Below are 20,257 nucleotides of genomic sequence, written 5' to 3'. Positions count from 1 at the left end.
AGAACTTGCTGATTTGGTCTATAAAAGATGGTTTAGATTGGTGGTGTCAAACCAAATTGAAATAGATCCTTGTGGCTGCAGAGAGATTTAGAAAAGCACAAATTCACTTGATCCATGTTGTACTGATTTTTATTTAAATATCTCCCAATTAAATTTTCATCTGGTTCAGACCACACTTAAAAGAGTTTTGCAGGCCCCAAGCTGTGAGTTTGACACCTTTGGGTGAGATAATAGTGATAATGATAATAAGAACCCATATTTTTGTGTTGCTTTACGGTTTACAAAATGTTTTCCTCATAGTAGTCATATGAGGTGAATGGGGAAAGCACTATTTTCTCTATTGCACAGATAAAGAAATCTGAGGCACAGAAAAGTTAAATGAGTTACGTACAGTTAAGAGCAAATGATGGAGTCGGGATTCGATTCAATCAACACTATTTCTTTCTTTCTTTTTTTTTTGGTGAGGCAATTGGGGTTAAGTGACTTGCCCAGGGTCACACAGCTGGTGTCCAGTGTTTGGTCTGAGGGCAGATTTGAACTCAGGTCCTCCTGACTTCAGGGCTGGTGCTCTATCCACTGTGCCACCTAGCTGCCCCAATCAACACGTATTTCTTAAGTACTTATTAAATGCTAAGGCGCTGGGGACATAAAGAATAAAACAATTCCTATTCTCAAGAAGCTTACATTCTTCTGAGTATCAATTCTCAGCAGATTCTCCAGGGAATAAGTGATTTGCCCAGGCATCCAGTAAGGAGTAGAAGCAGAGCCTGAACCCAGTTTTTCCTTAATCCAAGGACAGTTCTCTAATCACTATACTATAATGCTTTTTTCTCTGCTTTTGTTTTTTAAACTCATGTTATAAAAGAATATCAAGAAAATTTCCTCTTGAATTCTCTAAATAGGGAATATTTTCATTAACATATAATGAAAATTAACAATGTTATAATTTACATTCAATACATTTATGAAGTGACTCATACACTTATGAAATCAAAGGAAAATTGGAGTATTAATATTTACCCCCGATATCCTAAATGACAGATAATGGTTAATAAAAATCATGTAACTTTAAAAAAAAATTAACATTTATGTTTAATTGTTTTTTAAATTATTACAGTTGAGGCTTAGCATTGGACTTCCAAGACAACTATATTGAAAACACATGATAAGGTCACACATATAGCAATAATTTAATTTAAAAAAATCCCTTATTATGCCACTTTTGTTTCCGAATAGATCCTTCCCTCTTCTCTTCTATCCAGAGTCCTCTCGTGTAACAAAGACAGAAAAGGGGGAAAAAAAAAAAAGGGAAAAAAAAATCAGTTCAGGAAAAAATAAATCAACTGAATCTGGAAATGCATGTCATATTCTACCTCCATAGTTTCCAAGCTGAGACACTTTGTCCAGATATATGAAAAGAGTAAATTTAACATTTCATATTAAATAAAATTCTGTATATTATCTTTTAGATGAATTTTGACTAACTCCTAACTATGGCAAAAGATTGGACTGGATGAACTTGAGGCCCTATTGAGTTATAAATTCCATCCAAAGGTCCAATGTTATAGAATGCACAAAACAGAAATTTCTCATGCATTTGCCAGCACAATGACTTACCTTCCCAATATTTCCAGTAATTCTGCTATGCCATTGTGATGCTCTGTTTCATAAATAAACCTGGGAGGAGAAATATATTTAAACAATTATAATTAAACATCTAAAATAGCTGGTAACAAAAATTCCAAAAAGAAAAACATTTCCCTAAGTGAATGAAATGATCTTTAATGCCAAAAATATGAATTGGTATTTGTTTAAAAAAAAATGAATAAACACTACAGTTGAGTTTGTTGGTAGTAAACCCTTATGAACACAGATTAACTATGATGATGCTATTTTCTCAAGTACATTGGTCCTCTATTAGGACAAATGATAAAATTCTTCCACAATGCCTCTAAGTATGGAAATAAGAGTATTTCTTTGCACTCAACAGATGCTTTTTGAATTGCATTAAATGTATCAAAAATATATTTATATTTTTAGCCAATAATCAAGTAAGATAGTTTTGGGTATCTTTTTAGAGCTAGATGATTTAAAAAAAAACACATTATACTTCAAATTAGTTTATTTTCAAAGCAAATGCTGAGAAATGTGTCCATATAGATGAATTTTTATTCTATAATACAGTTCTACCTTCTACATTGTGACTTTCCCTATCAAGGTTTCGATATATTGCAGTTCAGCATATGAAACTAAATGGGAATTTTTGGCGAGTTTTGTGGAAGCTGCAGATGATACAAGAAGGCCAGCAGAAGACACAGAACCTATGACCAAATACTTAACCCAAATTTTACAATAAGGTACTGTAAATACTCCATAACAGAAAAGAAAAAACTCATATTTCTTCTCTGGTACAAAAGGAGGGCCAAAAGATCTTACGTGGATTTTCCAGATCTCAGGGGCACCATGCTCCTAAACCCCTGTGATGTGGAAGGGATAACTGTACTGCTAACTACTAGTCATCTGGGCTGCTGTTTGTATGCTTGTGCATATCTGCTGCTTTCTATGTTTACTCATTCATTCAATAATTATTTATTTGGCATTTACTAAACACAAAGTTCTGTGCTAAGTGTTGAAGTGCAAATACAAACATAAGATATTATATGTTCCCTTAAGAGGTACCAGCTAGTTTGGAGAGACAATGAGAATGCATGAAAGAGTTAAGTAAGAATACAAAGAAATCCCAAACAGTGTTAGGCAATTAGTATTCAGAGGAGGAGATTAGTGAGGACTGGTTCAGATGAAGAAAATCCAGAAAAGAAGGCAGAATATACATTGGGCTATTAAGGATGGTCAGGATTTAGACAGGCAGAAAGACAAGAAAAGGGTATTCTAATGGTTGACAGAGCCAGTGTCAAAGAAAATGCAGTTAGGAATGAACCTGGTTTATCTATGGAACCATAAACTAGTACTACCCCAGCTAAAATTGAGGTTCTGCATAGGGGAATAGTGGGGAATAAGGTCAGAAAAGTAGGGTGCAGCTGAGGACTCACTGGGGCCTTGAATACCATACTGTGTTGAGATCTGCTATTTCATTATTACTGACAGAACTTTGTTTTGTTACACATTATTAAATTTCTAATGTATTTCCCCTTTACTCAAGCATATAACATTCTAAATTAAATATTAGTTTAAAGAACAAGTCTTGAAGAATTCAGCAAACCCAAACAACAAAAATATTTTCTACATTTTTTCTATGTTGAAAAGTTTCATGTGGTATTTAAACAAATAAATGAATATTATAACTCTTGATTATTTATTCAACAAATATATACCGCATGAACAGTGCTTCTTATGTATAAGGCAGAGGTCAAGACGCTATGAGAAATGCAAAGAAGCTTAAGATAAGGTCCCTGCCCTCCAGGAGCTTATAACATAGTGTGAAGGATAGTACATGCACCAAACAAACAAAAAACAACAAAACACCCTACAAAAAAAGTTCCAAGTGAATGGCAGAATACTAGATTTGATGCATTATGCTTTTATGGGCAAGAAGGTACTACAAAAACAAATCAGACAGTCCCAAGCCGTCAAAGAATCCTTAACCAATCTGGTGGGGACAGAGGAAGTAGACAAATAATACAAAGTAGAATGTGATAAGGGCACAAAATAAATGCAAAGTGCTATCACAAAATTTTAAGCTTCAAAGGGATCTCAGCGACCATCTACTCCAACCACATCCAAAAAGGAATCCTCATTTTGACATACCAGAAGAGAATAACTAGTCTTTGTTTGAAAACCTCCAGTGAGAGGAAATTCACTGGTTCCTGAGAGGCATCCCATTCTACTTTTCAGTCATTCTAATGGCTAGGAAGTTTTAGCTTACTTCAAGATTAAATTGAACTCTGCTCTGAGGCTCTTCCTTTTGGGTCCAAATAGAAGAAGTCTAATTCCTTTTTCCACAAGACAGTCTTTCAAATACTTGAGGAAAGCAATCATACCAGACCTAAGTCTTTTCTTCTCCAGGCTAAACATCCCAAGTTCTCTCTAGTGCTGACTCACACTGAGCTTGGAGGACACTAAAATTCCTAAATCTTTTCAAACAGCTGCCTAACTGTTCTTCTATTTATGAAACTGATTATTAAAAAAAAATCCAAGTATATAAAACTTTCCACTTATCCCCACTGAATTTCATCTTATTAGATTCAGCCCAATGCTAACCTCTCAAGATCTTTTCAAGTCATGTCATCATACAGTACGTTACTAAGTCTCTCAGCTTGCTGTTGCCTGAAAATGTAATGAACATGTCACTTGTGCACCTTTATTCAAGTCGGTGACAAAAACACTGGAAAGATAAATAGCACAAGGCCAAGCAAAGATCATGAGATCACTCTGTTGAAGCCCTTCTCCAGGGATGATATGGAACTACAAATAACTACTCTTCAAATCTGGTCATTCAGTTAGTACTGAATTTGTCTTAATGCATTATTAGCAGCCTGGATCTCTCCATGAGATACTTTATCAAATACTAATTTAATTAAACTCAATTTAGGTAAACTCTGTAAGTGCTTGGTATACATGCTAGTCACTATGCTAGGCACTGGGGATGTAAGAATAACAATAAAACAGTCCCTGACTATAAGAGGCTTAGAGTTTAGGAGAATGATAGTCAGAAGAGGAAATAAAGTTACTCAGGTATGGGCTACTCTTGAAAAAGCCATGCTTATTCCTCATCACTTTTTAGATGTTTACTAATCATATCTTTGATAGTTGGTTCTAGCATTTCCCCAGGAATTTAAGTCAACCTCACTGGCTGACAAAAGGAGAGAAGAGGGAGAAATCACTTTGTATGACATGACTGAGAAGGTTCCAAGGAAGAGTTGGTATATGAGATAGGTTTTGATAGATGGAGATGAAAGATTAGATATGAGAGAGAAAGCGAAAAGACAAGCAGATTCTAGGCAGAGGAAAAAAAGCTTCAGATGCAAGAAGGCATAAGGTATATTTGGAGGACAGTGGATGGGCCTGTTTAAACTACAAGTGTTGGCAAAATAGCAAAGACAAGTAGGGACCAGAGCCTGTGGGGTCTTAATTCTCAGGCTAAGGAGTTTGGATTTTATCTGGTAGGTAGTGGGGAATGAAAGAAAGGTTGAACGGGGGAAGTGACTATCCCAGCAGTGCTGTAGAAAAATTAACCTAGTAGCAATGTAAGTGTTGGAACAGAGAAAGTGAAGATACCAGTGAGGAATTTACTGCCATTGTCGATAGATGAAGGAACAAGGATGGATAATGACAGTGTCAATGAAAAGAAAGGATCTGAAATAAATTAAGAAGAGAGAATGGAAGATCTGGAGACTGACTGGAACGCTGGGGGTAAGGCAAGAGAAAATAAAGATAATAACTCATTTGTATAGTGATCCAAGGTTTGCCTAAGCGCTTTTGTCAAAAGAACCCTGTGGAGTGGTCAAGGTTATCTCTATTTACAGGTCAGGACACTGATATTCTGGGAGTTGAGGTGACTTGCTCATTAATCACATGTATCTAAGGCAGGCTTAGAAAAAGGTCTTTTGATTCCAAGTCCAGTGTCCTATCCACTGCACCATGCTGCCTTTAAAATTTCTGAAGAGTTGAGTCCAGGTGACTGGAAGAACGCAGAAACTCACCTAAATTTCAGACATTTTTGTTTCCCCTTAGCCTCTATTTTGTCATTCACAGAGAGCTCAAAAGATGTTGCCAGGCAATCTAGTTATTACATTTAGCTGCTTCCTAACCTTTTACATTAAGGTAAAATGATTTTTCTCTCTCTATAAATCTCTATAAATTTAAACCACTGAAATAGTTTTCAACATTGCAGATACTGTGGTTGTATGAAGTACAATCTTTTAACATAAAATACTGATTTCTTAAAATAGGAATTATGTAATCATTATATTAAATTACTCTCCTGATGTGACTCTGGATATTGACATGCTTTTCTTTGCAAGCTTGCTTCTTTTAAAATAAAAGCAAATTCAAATTCAGTTTTTTTCATTTGAAAATCTTTATCAGTCACAAAAACATGTAAAATTTCCATAAAGTTTAGATAGAGAAAGGGAGAGGAAGAGAAAAGAATGTAAGATAGGAGGAAGGAAGATCTGTGAAAAGCATATTTCATACATTCAGGAATGTCAAGGAATCAGGACTCATCATTTTTACCTCTTTTTAAGAAGCAATCCTCAAACTCAACCAAAGGAGTTATGTTTTGTTTTCTAAGGTTAGTGTTCAAACCTACTTTTATGGCTCAGAATAAGAAAATTTGGGATACATGGATACATGCTACTTACTATAACGTATTAAAGACAGTTAGAGGGATTTAAATCCATTACTTAACCTGGAGAAGGGAAGGCTGACAGAAGATTTCAAGTATATGCAGTGTTATTTGCAGATGGTAACCAAATTTAACTATATTAATAATGGAATAAAATTCCATAAGGGTGATTTTTATCAGACCCAAAAAGATTAAAAGATTCCATAAACTACTGAAAGTCTTCAAAAATAGGATGGGAAGGCTTCTATGAGGCCATGCCTGTATGAGTTAAAGTCTGAGACTGTCCAAAACAGCTCTTAGCTCTCATACTTGTAGCTTGGAAATTCAGAAATTTTTCTTTAAAGACATTTACAAAAACAAAATACTAGTTTTATACGATTCTATTTCAGAAAATTTTCTTTCTTTTTAAAAGGTTGATCTTACAAATGTACCTGATTTTAAAGCAGTTCTATTATGAATAAAGAATCTGTGATTTTGACATAGGTACTCCTTCCACAAATGCACTCACAAATTAGCTGGGTTGGCCTACAGACAGCAGATATACTGATCACAGAGTCCATATTCAAAGTCTTTCCATCTGGGTAGGACTTGTCATGGCATGAGCCTCTACACCATGATGAACCACTGGAGTAGGACTTTAACACAGTTTCCATTATGAAGGCCTCCTAAAAATCCCCCCCGTTAACATTATCTTTCATCACAAAATCACAGAATTTCCATTCTCCCTTTTCTCCAATCTATCTTTATGCATTGATTTGGCATCTACAAATACATTCAGGTTTCTCCCAACCTTAAACACTTTCACTTGATCCTGTGATCTCCTCATGCTATTATTCCATAGCCCACCTCTTTTTCACAGCCAAATTATAGGAAAAGAATCACTTATTTTTGTTGCTTCCATTGCTTCTGACCTTACCACTAGAATGAATTGGGCTAAGTAAAGAACAAATAAAGCATTTAATCTGTACAAAGCATTGTGCTAAGGTCTGAGAACAGAAACGAGAAAAAAAAAAGACAGTCGTATATTCTAATACGATAATAGAAGCTCCTATTCTATAATGGGAGAGCCAACACATATGGAAAGTTTCAGTTGCAAATCAGACAGAAAGGTCCTCTGGTCCTTAGTATTTAGTGGCAAAGCAGATGGAAAGGCCTCTTCTTTAATGTCATTTATATGGATAAGATATCAGTTTGTGATGTTCAACCATTTGACAGTACCAAGGATTTCAGTGATGAGAACTTTCTGGGTCTTCAGTAGCTGTAGGTTATAGCACCTGCAGGAGCAGTTCTCAGGGTGCATCTCTACAGTGGTTGTTTTCTGGGATGTTGGCTGTGGGGGGCTAGGCTGGAAACCCAAAGGCTCTTGGGTTCAGGGTCCTGTGCTATCTACCTGGTGCACAATGTTTCTTGTCTTTCCCTCATGGTGCCTTGGCACTTCAGCCAGGTTGGCATGCCTGCCCTCTGAGTGGCAGTTGGCAAGGATGGCTGGCTCCATCTCTAAAGGGTCTACCTCCCCACATGTAAGATCAAGGCTGAAAGCAGGATGAGTGGTGTGGAGGGTACTACCTCTCCCAGGGCTCTTGTGCTTATCTGCTTGTTGGTAGCAGCTGGTCAGCAATTGCTACTGGTGGTGATAAAAAACGTGGGCCCCTTCTCTACCATGATTTCTCCTCTCAATGATGGTTGTGAGATGTATAACCTATACCAAATTGCTTACCTTCTCAACAACAGGGAGGAAGAGAATTTGGAACTCAAAATTTTAAAACATAAATGTTAAAACTGTCTTTACATGTAATTGCGGAAAAAAACAAAATATTTTAAAAAATGATAGTTGTGAGGGCTGGGCTAGAGGCAGGTGTGGTGGTTTGGTTTCCAAGGTTATTCCCAAGGCTCTTGGGTTCATGGGCCTTGACTGTTTCCATATGAATGAAACTATACTTATAAAATGTTGAAACTGAAGGGATCTTAGAGATCATCAAGTTCGACCTCATCATTTTACAAAAAAGGAAACTGAGGCCCAGAGAGGTCAAATGATTTTCCTAATGGTTGCAGAAGTAATATATAGCACAATATTCAAACTCAGGCTTTCGGATTCCAAATCCAACCTCTCATACTATGTCTAAGCATCTCTAGGTTCCTTCAAATGGAAACATGCTATAAAAGAATTAAGTCCCTTCACTATTCTCATCAACTTCTTCTGGACCAAGTTTCAAAATGTCAAAAATCTTTCTAAGATTTGGTGCCCAGTTGGGGTCTGACCATGAAAAAGTACAGAAAGATAGTATCTTCCCCCACCCCAACTCTGGATGCTAATTTCTGTGACTGAAATTCAAGATTTCACTAACTTCTTTGACTTTGCTGTTATATTTCTGATTCACACTGCACAAAGAGTACACTTCAATCTCTATGTCTGTTTTATATAAACTACTTTCCACATAACAGATTGTGCCCTTTGCAGTTTTAACTTTATAATGTTATATACCATTTTTTGTGCAAATCTTTAATTTCCACTGTCTTTCACCTCAAATCTACATCTTTTGAAATCTTCCATAACCTTCAAGGCTCAGGTCCAACTGTCCCTCTTCCATGAAGTCTTCCTTGATTATTCCAGCAGAAGTAGTCTCTTTTATTGCTATACTGCCAAAGATTTTTTTGGGTAGAGAGACAGTGTGGGAGAATAGGAAAAGCAAGGTACTTGGAGCCAGAAGAGATTTGGGTTCAAGCCCCAAGTCTGACAGTTATGGGGCAAAATCACTTAAAACTGTCTGCCTGTTTCTTCATCTGTAAAATGAAGCTTGTGTAACAATCTTCATTTGTTATAAATGTAGTACCTACTTCACGGGCTAATTTAAGATTCAGATGAAATAGTAGATGTACAATGCTTTGTGGGCCTTAAAGAGCTACATAAATATCAGTTAGTATTAACAGTAGTACCTGTGTCACCTATCGTATATTACAGCTTGTACTATTCGTATTCTTGTCTTATTTTGACATTCCTAAGCTTTATTTTGCCCTCCTGTCCTATATTCCAAGCAGGTCCCCATCACCCCCTATCAGGAACACATTCCTTCAACACTGCTTCCTGTTGAAATCATTCTTTTCATTTACGGTCTAGCTTAGGTGCCACTTCCTCCATGATTTCTTCCTTGACACCCTCTCCCTCTCCCTTAGTTGAAAACGTTTACTGAATTGAATCAAATCTCTAGCAGACTGTACATTCACTGAGGGAAAGGACTGAATCATGTGTATTTTTATATTTTCCCACAAGAGCCTAACATACTGTTTGATACATAGTAAACATCTAATAAATGTTTACTGAATTAAGTTAGTATAATTAGATGATCTATGAAGTCCCTCCCAGCTTTCAGTGTGTGATCATGTAGTAAAATACTTAAGAATTCATGGCATGATCTGTATAACAGCTTGTCTGTGTGAAATGGCTAACAAGGTATGACCTAAACTTAATCTCTACTCAACTCAAACACTCTGAATTGTGCTGAGCTTTTACTAACTCTTGCCTGGAATTTAAGAATGACCTTTCTTCTCTAAACTTCTCCTTTTACATCAGATTTAGAAGTGAAATACCTAACTTTCTATCTTACTGTGTTGGAAATGTATAAATCAGAGTCTCAAAAAAAAATTCTTACTCAATTTCAAGTGGAGAAATAGCTGAAGACATTCAATTTTGATCAAAAGAATAAAAAATGTATGAGAAAATAGAAACCTTACGAATGCACAAAACCCAGAAACCAGTAAATGCTCCAAATTTGTAATCCACGAGCAAAAAGATTAAAATCAGTTCTTAGTGACAGTTCTTAGATTTAATATGAACTAATTAGTTAAAAGAGACTTAATCCCAAGATTACAGATTCAGTTAGAAGTGACCTCAGAAGTCATCTATCACAAGTCATTTATATATCATTTTATAGTCAGGAAACCGAAGCCTACACAGGTTAAGTGATTTGCCCAAATTCACAGGTACTTAAGCAGCAGAACCTGGATTGGAGCCCATTTTTCTCTGGGAAATGTAAGTAATATATTTTTATATACACAGTGAAGCAATATGACTTGGTAAATTGACTGAGAATCTTACGGTGGATCCTAGCTTCAGTTCTACCACGAACTTAAAATAATATCAGACTAATCATCATTAGTATATATAAAATGGAAAGAGCCAAAGGCCTACATTACACTTACGTATTATGAAGAATAATTTAAAGATGTTTCATAGAACCACTACATTTGAGAGTTAGAAGAGTCCTCAGAGGCCAACTAGTCCAATCTATATCCAAAAGGAATGCCCTTTATAACATCCTAGACAAGTGGTCACTTGGCCTCTGCCTGAAGTTGGCAGAGGAACCTGATACTTCTGGAAGCAGCCCACTGTACTTTTCAACAGAGCTAACAGTTAGGAAGTTTTGCTTATTTCATACTTAGATTTGCCTCTCTCTGCAACCTCCACCCTATGCTCCTAGTTCTGCCTTCTAGGTTCAAAAACAGACTTTTTCATGTTCCCTGAGTCTTCTCTAGGCTAACTCTCCATAGAGGCCCTTGGGAGATCCTTACAAGATAAGAACTCCAGGCCCTCATCCTTGGTGCTCTTCTCTGTATACTTTCTAACTTATCAACTGGGGAATTCAGAACTGAACATAAGAGTCCTGATATGGTCTGACTAGGACAGAGTACAGATGGATTACTGATCCCTTATTTCTGGAAGCCATGCCTTCAAAAAAAAATCACTTTATTAAAGTGAATATGTTTATATAATATCATGTAAACACCAGGATAAAACTTTTTAAACTTTTTTTTTCTTCTGAGTGTGAAGGGAGGTCAAGGTTATTTTTCTTTTAAATGTTATAAAAAGAGAGGGCTGACAGTGGTATTTACTATACTTTAAGGATCTGTGATTTTATTGGTATAGGTATTCCTAACACCAACCCTGACTACCCTGCTACAACTCTGTCTTTGAAGATTGCTGTGGCCAAGAAATTCATCATCTTGCAACCAACATGGTGATGAGACTATAAATTAAGGACTCTCCAGTTCTGCCATAGCTTATACTCCCACTGGCAGAGCCTTTGAGAGGTTACCTAGGGTTATCTACATGCCATGAAACAAGAGTAGCAAAGGAAGGTTGCAGCGACAGTAGTACAGTCCTTGTTAACTGGGGCTAATAACTGGACACAAAAAACGAGGGAGTGTTAAATGTCATAATAAATTTATACCACATAAAAAGGCAAAGAGAATCCAAGATTTAACTTACCTATAAAATATATTATTAATCTGTTTCCTGATGTAAGCTCTTAAGCCTAAGAATTTCCCATAGATTCTGTGAAGAGTAGTTTTAAGAAAATCTCTTTCCCGAGGATCTTCACTGTCAAAGAGCTCTAAAAGCTGAAAGAAGGAAAATGGACACTTACTCAAAAAAACTCCACTGTAAATGAATATATTTAAAATGTTTAAGGTAAAATTCTCACCTGCAATACAAACTTCTGATCAATATATTTCTTTGCTATATTAGGTTGGAAATCTGGAGATTCTAAAAATCTTAAGAAAAATTCATAAACAAGCTAGGGAAAAAGACAAACAGTTGCATTAGTTTGAGAGAAAGAATAGCAATAAAAAAACCACACTGTAAATTCTAATTTTTTTACTATGTGTGTTTAAAGAGAACTTTAACTTTTAGATAAGAACATTCAAAAGTGCTCATCTAAACTAAAACAAAAAGCTGTTTTTTTAAAAAGCAAATGCTAATTACATGGCTTAACCTAACACAGTTGCTAGAACGAACAACTTTCCATACTATGCATACTGGACGTATTCTTTCTTAGAGGGCAATTTTACTTATGGAATAACATTTTTCATGGTAGATTCCTTCAACATTTCCAGTTTTTTGATCCTCATGAGTTGCTATGACCAAAAAAAATTCACCATCTTGTAACCAACCTTATGGTAATGGAATGTTGTATCTTACTAATGCTTAAATTTTGCTGCCCCATATCAACTGTAGAGACCATGGTTGTCAACAAATCATGTCATGGCCAGCCTTCTAATGTGTGGCAAGTATCCCAGTCCCTGAAAGCGTTGCAAGGTGAAGGCAGAAAGCCAAGCACAAAGGAAATTCTGAGTTTCTATATCGGCTTGACCTTTGAAATTTAAGCACAGCATATTATCTATCTGGACCTAGTACCTAACAGCAAAAGAACTAGAATCTTACCTTTTCTTTATAGCATATAGCCTGTCAATATAGTATTTTTATATCTATGTCATATTTTACAGAGGGAAAAAACCTAACATCTGATGTGAGAAACAATTTGCTACACTTAATCTTTTTACCTTTCTTTGTTAACTATTTCATCACATTACTTTTCTGGTTCATTTCTTAAACCTCTCTTTTTCCTTTCTAAGGTTTGCCTCAATTCTCTCAAGAATATTATAACTTAGTATCAGTGGTCTGTTGGTAAATGTTTAACAACCAGCTCTCAAAAAAAAAAAGTATGTACGACACACTTTTAATTCAATCTACAATATTAAACTTTCCCCCATCACTTTCTTAAATTTATACAACTGATGAAACAATGAACTGAACCCTAATATGTAGCATTTGGCATTTTCCAACTTTTAAATAATCACATTGAAAATTTAACAACTAGCTCTCATGAACTTTTATGAGCTGACTCCAGCACACTACTGCTTAGTATTCTTAATGAACACACGCTGGCTCCTAAGAGGAAGTGAGGATGGGTGGGTGGGGAAGAGTACCCTTTCGCTTTTCTAAATGCTCACAGACCATGTGGAAAAACCAACCTTTTCTTTCCCTTGTCCCCAAGGTGAAATCCTATAGTTAAATACCTGTAAATGAGGCCACGCTGCTTCTAGCGTTGGTTCATCTTCCTCTGGATCAAATTCTGCTCCAGTGGGATTGGATGACGGTGGTAATGTTCGAAACATGTTAACTGCAAACTAAAACCCACATTTTTTTTTTCACTATTAGCACAAAATGATTTTTAAATGGTAAAATAAGCACATAGTCATAAGTCTTGCACATAGTAGGCACTTAATGTTTGCTGAACTGAAAATCTTTGGTAACATGAAGGGTGATCTCATATTGAACACCTCAAGGAAAAAAGGCTTTTATTCACCTGGCTCTTCCCTACTCCCATAGATTCAGAAGTAATGTCTCCTGTAGAGATGACATTACAGCATGTTCTAACTCTATTTGGCATAGTCCTTTATTAGTGAAGTCACTTTCTAGGAACCTGGATAGATTGCTACTTTCCTGCAAATATTCTCTCTTTCGAAGATTTGACCTACCAGTATTCTTTCCTTATGTTCTCCCCTCTATTCTCTCCTATGGCTAATTCTCACCTTAAGAAAGACAATGTGTTGAAGATCAAAGTTCTCTGTACAGTGTATAGCATTGTTTGAGGTAAGTGCATTTTAATGGTTCATATCCTTAACTTGAAAAATATTAGCTCTCAAAATAAAATAAGAAGTATTAACAGAGAAATTAATGCTATAGATACATAGTTAGCCTTTTCTTTAGGTTTAAAAAAAATAAATTATTACTTTTTCATACAAAACTTAAATGTGGATCAGTCAAAAAGCAGTCTAATTATGCTAACTCCAAGAAAGCACACAATAGTAGGAAACTGATAGGGTAAATTAAACATAACACTATAAAAGTATTATTATGAAAATAATAAGGCAAGTACAAAATTTCAGTTACGATAGAAAAACTACAATAACAATGAAGCAACTCTTTTTTCTTTTCACTAACTTCAAATCTTAAAATATTCCCTCATAGACAAAAATATTTACCTTTAGAGTTATCAGACAACAGGATTAAAAACCCACAACTTTTAGCTAGTTAAAGGATCAAAGAAAAGGAAAAGTATAATTATGAATAAGGTTGGAAAGAAAAAGTTGAAAGAATAAAGTCAGATAAATTATTTTTCTGTTCGTCTTTTGATACTAAGTAATATACTTCAGTACTTTTAAAGACTTGATTTTTGTTGGTGATTTTGATTAAATCAAAGTGTTACAAGCCTTATTTATTTTAATGTGGGGGAAAGGATGCATTAATGTATTTAAGACCAAGAGACTACAGGTTACACAAGAAGTAAATTTCTCCCCATTTAACAGGTATATCTTATCGAGCTCTATATGTACCTCAGCGCTTGGCATAGTGTACCTCCTAAGTATTTTGAAAAATCTAAGATTTCATAGGTACAGGTCCTTCCTCTTCACAACGTAGGTGACAAAAATTCCCAACCTTTTCATGGTTAGCTTCTCCAGACTTCTCTCCAGGCTAATTCTCTGATAAGAGACCTACACCTTCATGGCTCCATATTAAAAGCCTTTCTAGTTCTGTAGGACCTGTTGACACTTGCACTCTGCTCTGCTCACATCCTTGAAGAACCATTCCAAGGCCACTTTCAAGACATGATAAGGCCCCAGAGTGGGATTTTTGTGTGAGATGAGGTACCATGACCTGTGATAGTTTCCTACTACCTATGGGATGAAGTTTAAACTCTTTTATTTGGCTTTTATGGAGTTTCAGAATGTGGCCCAATTCCATTAACTCAAACTTATTTCCTCCACTGAGCCCAGGACACAGAGAGCTTATTCTTAGAATTAGAAGGGTCTTACAGATCATCCAGCAAAATTTCTCTCAAGTGAGGAATATTTTCTACAAAATCTTTAATAATTTTGTTCAAATTGATATTGAACATTTTTACCAATAGTCACAATCTAGTGCCAATTTATTTTTTCCAGACTGATTTCACATTAATCTTTCTTGTATACTTTACATTTTAGCCAAGCTAGGTTCCTTAAGATCATCTGGATACAGCAGCTCATCTCTCAACTTCATCCTCATGCAGAGCTATCTTCCATGCCTAGAATCTCTTCACCTCCTAAATCACTGGGTTCCTTTAAGGCTGAGCTAAACTGCTAACTCCTTCAAAAGACCTTTCCTCAAACCATCAAAATGACTTTGTATTTACTCTGTATATATGTAGCATTTATCTGAATTTCCCTTGAGGACAGATTGTTTCTGTCTTGTCTCCCTCACCTAGCTCCGTACTTGGTACATAGGAGGCATTTAATAAAGGCTTGTTGAATTGAATCAATACGAAGCTCACCATCTCTTCAGACAGCCTATTCCATTGTCAATTCTAATAGTTAAAAGTTTTTCTACTGAAAAGAAACCTGTATTCCTATAATTTCTAAGCAACACAGAATGTATTTATTAACCTTCATTTGTATCACAAGGCGGTGAGGATGATGAAAAACCTGGAAATCCTATAATATGATAAGGGATTGAGGAAACAATATACTTAACCTAGAAACAGTATGCAAATACTGGAAGTGTATGATGTGGTCTGATCATTGCAGAATACATTGGATCTATTATTTCCCTTGATCAAGATGAGGGCTTCTTGAACTTCTTCTACTTGTGGACTCTTTCAGTGCTTCTTAAACTGTGAGTTGTGAAGATATTATGTCTCTATTAATTTAGATTAAGGCTGCATTTGCCATTTTAGCAATAACAAACTGTTAGCTCATTTTTAGCTTGTGGTCAACTTGTCTTTTTCATGTGAACTCACCCATATTTGTACAATATGATTTTTGAAAAGGAATGAAGGACTTTATATCAGTTTTCATCAAATTTCATTTTGATGTTTTCAGCACATAATTTCAAGTTAAGGTATTTCTGAATCTCGATCTGCTATCTAACATATTAGCTATTTTCCCTTCTGGCTTTATTTCATCTGTTCCTTCCACTATAACACATATACTGTACTGTCTTTCTAACTAAAGTATAATCTCCTAAAGGGCAGGAATTTTCATATTTTCCAGAGGGTTGAGTGGAATTCTGGGAATATAGTAAGTACTCACATACTCAATTATTAAAAAAAAATTACAGAATTAAAAAAACTTGTTAAAAACATGCAAATGATAACATAAAAATATGAAAGGAGAAAGTATCCATCTAAAATGGTTGCACTTATATTAGTTTAGGGCTCATCTGTGAAAAAGGATGAAGAATATAAAAAGCTAATAATCACCTTTGAAGAGTCAGTTGCAAACACCATAAAAACTCAAATAATCCTTAATTTTGATTTCTGACAAAATATTTCTTACATGAAAAACTTTGGTTAAGTTTGTTGAAAGAGATTAACATAAAACATTTGTAGTATTAATGTAAATTTATTTGGTGACAATTACATGCTATGATAACAAATATTTTCAGTTTCTAAAAGTAATATACAATTTACTCTCAGTATCTGACCCTGGAAAACCAAAGTAAAGAAATTAAACAATTAGGATTAAAACAATTAGGCTTGTGCCATAAAAAGGGGCAGCGTAGCAGTAATCCCATAATAGTAACTGTAAGACCTAGGGGTTCAGTTCAAGATCCCATTACTTACTATCTACATCTTACAAGTCACAACCTTTCTGCATTTCATATTTATTCATTTTTTGGGGGGGATTTTTAATGAGATCTTTTTTTTTTGTATCATATTCATCTTACAATAGCTCTCTTCCTCCCCTCAACCCCATGCTTCCCTTATGAAAAAATAACCCCACCACACTCCTTGCCCTCCCCTCAAAGCACTAGGATTGTGTTAAATGACTTGTTCAGGAGTCAGGCATCAGATAACCTAGGGTTTCAAGTTCTGGTTTTAACATGAAGGGTCACAGAATCATAGGACTTAAAATTGGAAGAGATTTTTGGTATCATCATAAAAATCTATGTGACTCTGGGTAAGTCACCTAAATTTAGAGCCTGTTTAGGCTGTAAAAAATTAAGGGATATCTCATAGGGCTGTGAGGAAAGCACCTGCCCCCCTCCAAAAAAAACATGACATAAATCTAAGTTGATAAAAATATAATATTTCATTAATAATAAAATAGAGTTTACCATATAGTCACAATATTCTGCCAAACAAGCTAGGGCATTATGCAAGAATACTCATACTTACTGGACCTTAACAATATTCACAAAGGCTTTTACCAACAGTAACTTCTCAAAATTCTATGCGGTATCTAATCTGGGAGGTAAAAGTTTGATGACCTTAATTCTATTTTGGATACTTAAATTTAGCCTTGTAATCAAAACAACTGATATTTTATGAATCACTGGGACTTTGAATTAGATGTAAACCATAATAACCAGAGAAACACCACTTTATAGTTATTTAAAATCATGCAGTCTGGATGCAACTGATGTATGTTACCTATGTCTGAATAAAATGTTTATGTTATGACAGCTACAGTACTGCTTGGTGGATGATGACTATAAACGGAAGACATTCCTCTGAAGAACGGTAAAGTTGCAATATCAGAGGCAGCAGAGAAAGAAAGTATAATAATTTTCAGTTCTAGGCTCAAAATCATTAGGGCTAAATTCTATATTATCCAATCTATTCAATTTTATTAAATAAAATTTATATTATATTAAATATTATTATATTATATATAATATATTATATTAAATCATATAATATATTATATGTAATATATAAATTTTTATATTATATATTATATTAAATATATTAAATAAAATTTATATTATATTAAAATTTATATTTCAATAAATAAAATTTCAATAAAATAAAATTCAATAAAATTTAATTTCAATAAGGTCATATTACAGGTTCTATTTAACACTGCAACCCTTTCATTAGGGGTCTAAAGTCATATCATTAATTGATACACTTGTAGGAAATACAGTAGTAATTAAAGAAGAGATACAATTTCTCCTTTCTTTGTTGGAAAATTAGCACAATTAGTGCTCATTTAATTTATTTATTTATTTTTTGGTGAGGCAATTGGGGTTAAGTGACTTGCCCAGAGTCACACAGCTAGTAAGTGTTACGTGTTAGAGGCCAAATTTGAATTCAGGTCCTCCTAACTTCAGGGCCGGTGCTCTACCTATCCACTGTGCCACCTAGCCGCCTCTACTATATTGCTTTTATGACAAGTAGAAAATGTTTATCACTTGGAAAAGTGGCTAAATAATTTTCCATATGAATTATAATACTCAATCAACTAAGCTTTAGTGAAATGTCTTTTCTATTCATTCATCCAGCCTCTAAATTTGTCATCTTATACTCTCCATTTTCCTGCACCTCACCTAATCAATCCTACTTGGTTTCCTTAATTCCTATCTTCTTTTAATCATTTCTACACATACTCCTAGATTAATATTCCTAACACATGTCATTCAACTACCTACTTCTCTTTCTACAGAATAAAATTTAAACTTCTCAGCCTTGTTTTGAAGGTCTTCCACAGTTTGTTCTCAATTTCCTTTTCCAACTTTATTTCCTAGCCTCCAGCCCTAACTCCTGCCAGAATGGTTTATGATAGCTATTGGCCCTTGAATATGTTTTTGCGTTTCTACCTGGATGTCTTTGGTCTTGCTGTCTCACATACAATCTTTCCCTCCCCCAAATTAAAATGTACTGTCTCTAAATCCAACCTATCCTTCAAGTTCAAATCAAATTTCTTAAAATTTTTCTAATCATCTCAGAACAATGAACTATCTCTACTTTGATAGCACTTATCAAATTTGGCTTTCTAATTGTAACCTCTTAGGTATATATGTCTTATCTTCCCATATGTACTAAAGCAGGGACTGAGTTATACTTTATGTAATCCTTTCTCCAACAAGACATATAGTTGGCACTTAGCAAATGCATATATTGAACTTTGTGAGCAGTCAGAAATATTATCTCTTATTTCCATAATCCTTTAAAGTTTATAAATAACCTTCCTCACAACCCTATGAGGTTTGAAATAGTACTTGGTCATTACTCTCCCCATTTTTTTAGATGGGGATGCTGACATTCAGAGAGGTTAAGGAACTTGTTCATCACCTCACAGCTGGGAAATGTCAGAGCCTGGATTTGAACTCAAGTCTTCTGAATCAAAGTCCAGGGCTCTTTTATTGTACCATATTACCTCTAACTGCTATGCTTGATGACATGGAATAAGCTAATCAGGGAATCTATTCTTTAAAAGGCTTATGGAATGGCAAACACTCACATAAACACTCACACACACATTTGCTAAAGAGCAAACCAATTTAAAGATACAACTTAAGTGTAAACCATCATAACCCTCTCCAAGTTGGGACCTAATGTCAAAGAATACTGAAGTTGTCTAAAAGCTATTTGCAGATGACATCACATTAATTTCACTGAGCTCTGTAATACTATAAAGTCCCCTCAGAGAAATTTACAATTATGAAAATAGCCTGTCTAATCATCCATAAAGAAAAAATAAAAATGGATGAAAAAGACATCCTGTCCAGATTATGTCATGTAACTGAATATGCAGCCTATGAAATTTGTCTAATTGGGCATGCAGTGTAGAGATGGTGAGCAAGAACTAAGAAGACCTGGTTGGAATGCATTTGGGAAATTTTGCAGTGCTTTCAATGATCTCATATTTTCCACATAAAAGGTGAAGGAAAGGGATGAATCCTAGAACCAGTAAGAATGGAAAGACAAAGGACCTCCTCCCATGTTTTCCACCCTACTCCCCCTCCAGTGGGTGGGGGAGAGAGAGAGGGAGGAGGAGGAGGAAGTGGTGGTGGTAGCAGGGAAAAGAAATAGGACAAAAAGAGTGATGCCGGAAAGCAGTAGAAGTATAAGGGGGAAAATGAGCCATAGGGGAAATAAAATTGGACTGAGAATTAAGAAACTGGGAATCTACTTATGGTACCAACTGCCTGAAAGCGGGAGAGATATTTTACCTCTGGTCTCAGCAGAGTGCCTTATTTGAGGTTTGTACTTAATAGATAGGTGTTGAATTTAGTTCAACTGTAAAATGAGGGGGTTACATTAGATAGCCTCTAGGGTCCATTCATTCAATTCATGTGCTGCTAAATAAAAGCTAAAGAAAAATCACCAAATTGTGCTAACTCGATCCACTATA

At 35.2% G+C, this 20,257-nt stretch overlaps 1 protein-coding gene across 9 annotated transcripts in view; it reads right to left on the bottom strand.

Moving 5' to 3' along the window:
- PPP2R5C (protein phosphatase 2 regulatory subunit B'gamma) overlaps positions 1-20,257 on the bottom strand; it is a 197,156-nt gene that overhangs the window by 38,532 nt on the left and 138,367 nt on the right. For all 9 annotated transcript variants that reach the window (XM_027849051.1, XM_027849053.1, XM_027849052.1 and 6 more), the window contains 4 exons: positions 13,157-13,267; positions 11,782-11,874; positions 11,568-11,698; positions 1,618-1,677 (listed from right to left, as the gene is read on the bottom strand). In XM_027849051.1, the coding sequence (XP_027704852.1) occupies positions 1,618-1,677; positions 11,568-11,698; positions 11,782-11,874; positions 13,157-13,267 (395 nt within the window). The remainder of the gene's footprint in view (positions 1-1,617; positions 1,678-11,567; positions 11,699-11,781; positions 11,875-13,156; positions 13,268-20,257) is intronic.

This window comes from Vombatus ursinus, unplaced genomic scaffold (genome assembly GCF_900497805.2).
Source record: "Vombatus ursinus unplaced genomic scaffold, bare-nosed wombat genome assembly UNPS02007284.1, whole genome shotgun sequence".
Lineage (NCBI taxonomy): Eukaryota > Metazoa > Chordata > Mammalia > Diprotodontia > Vombatidae > Vombatus > Vombatus ursinus.
Note: the sequence above shows the minus strand (reverse complement) of the source record. Positions and strands in the feature narration are given on the sequence as shown.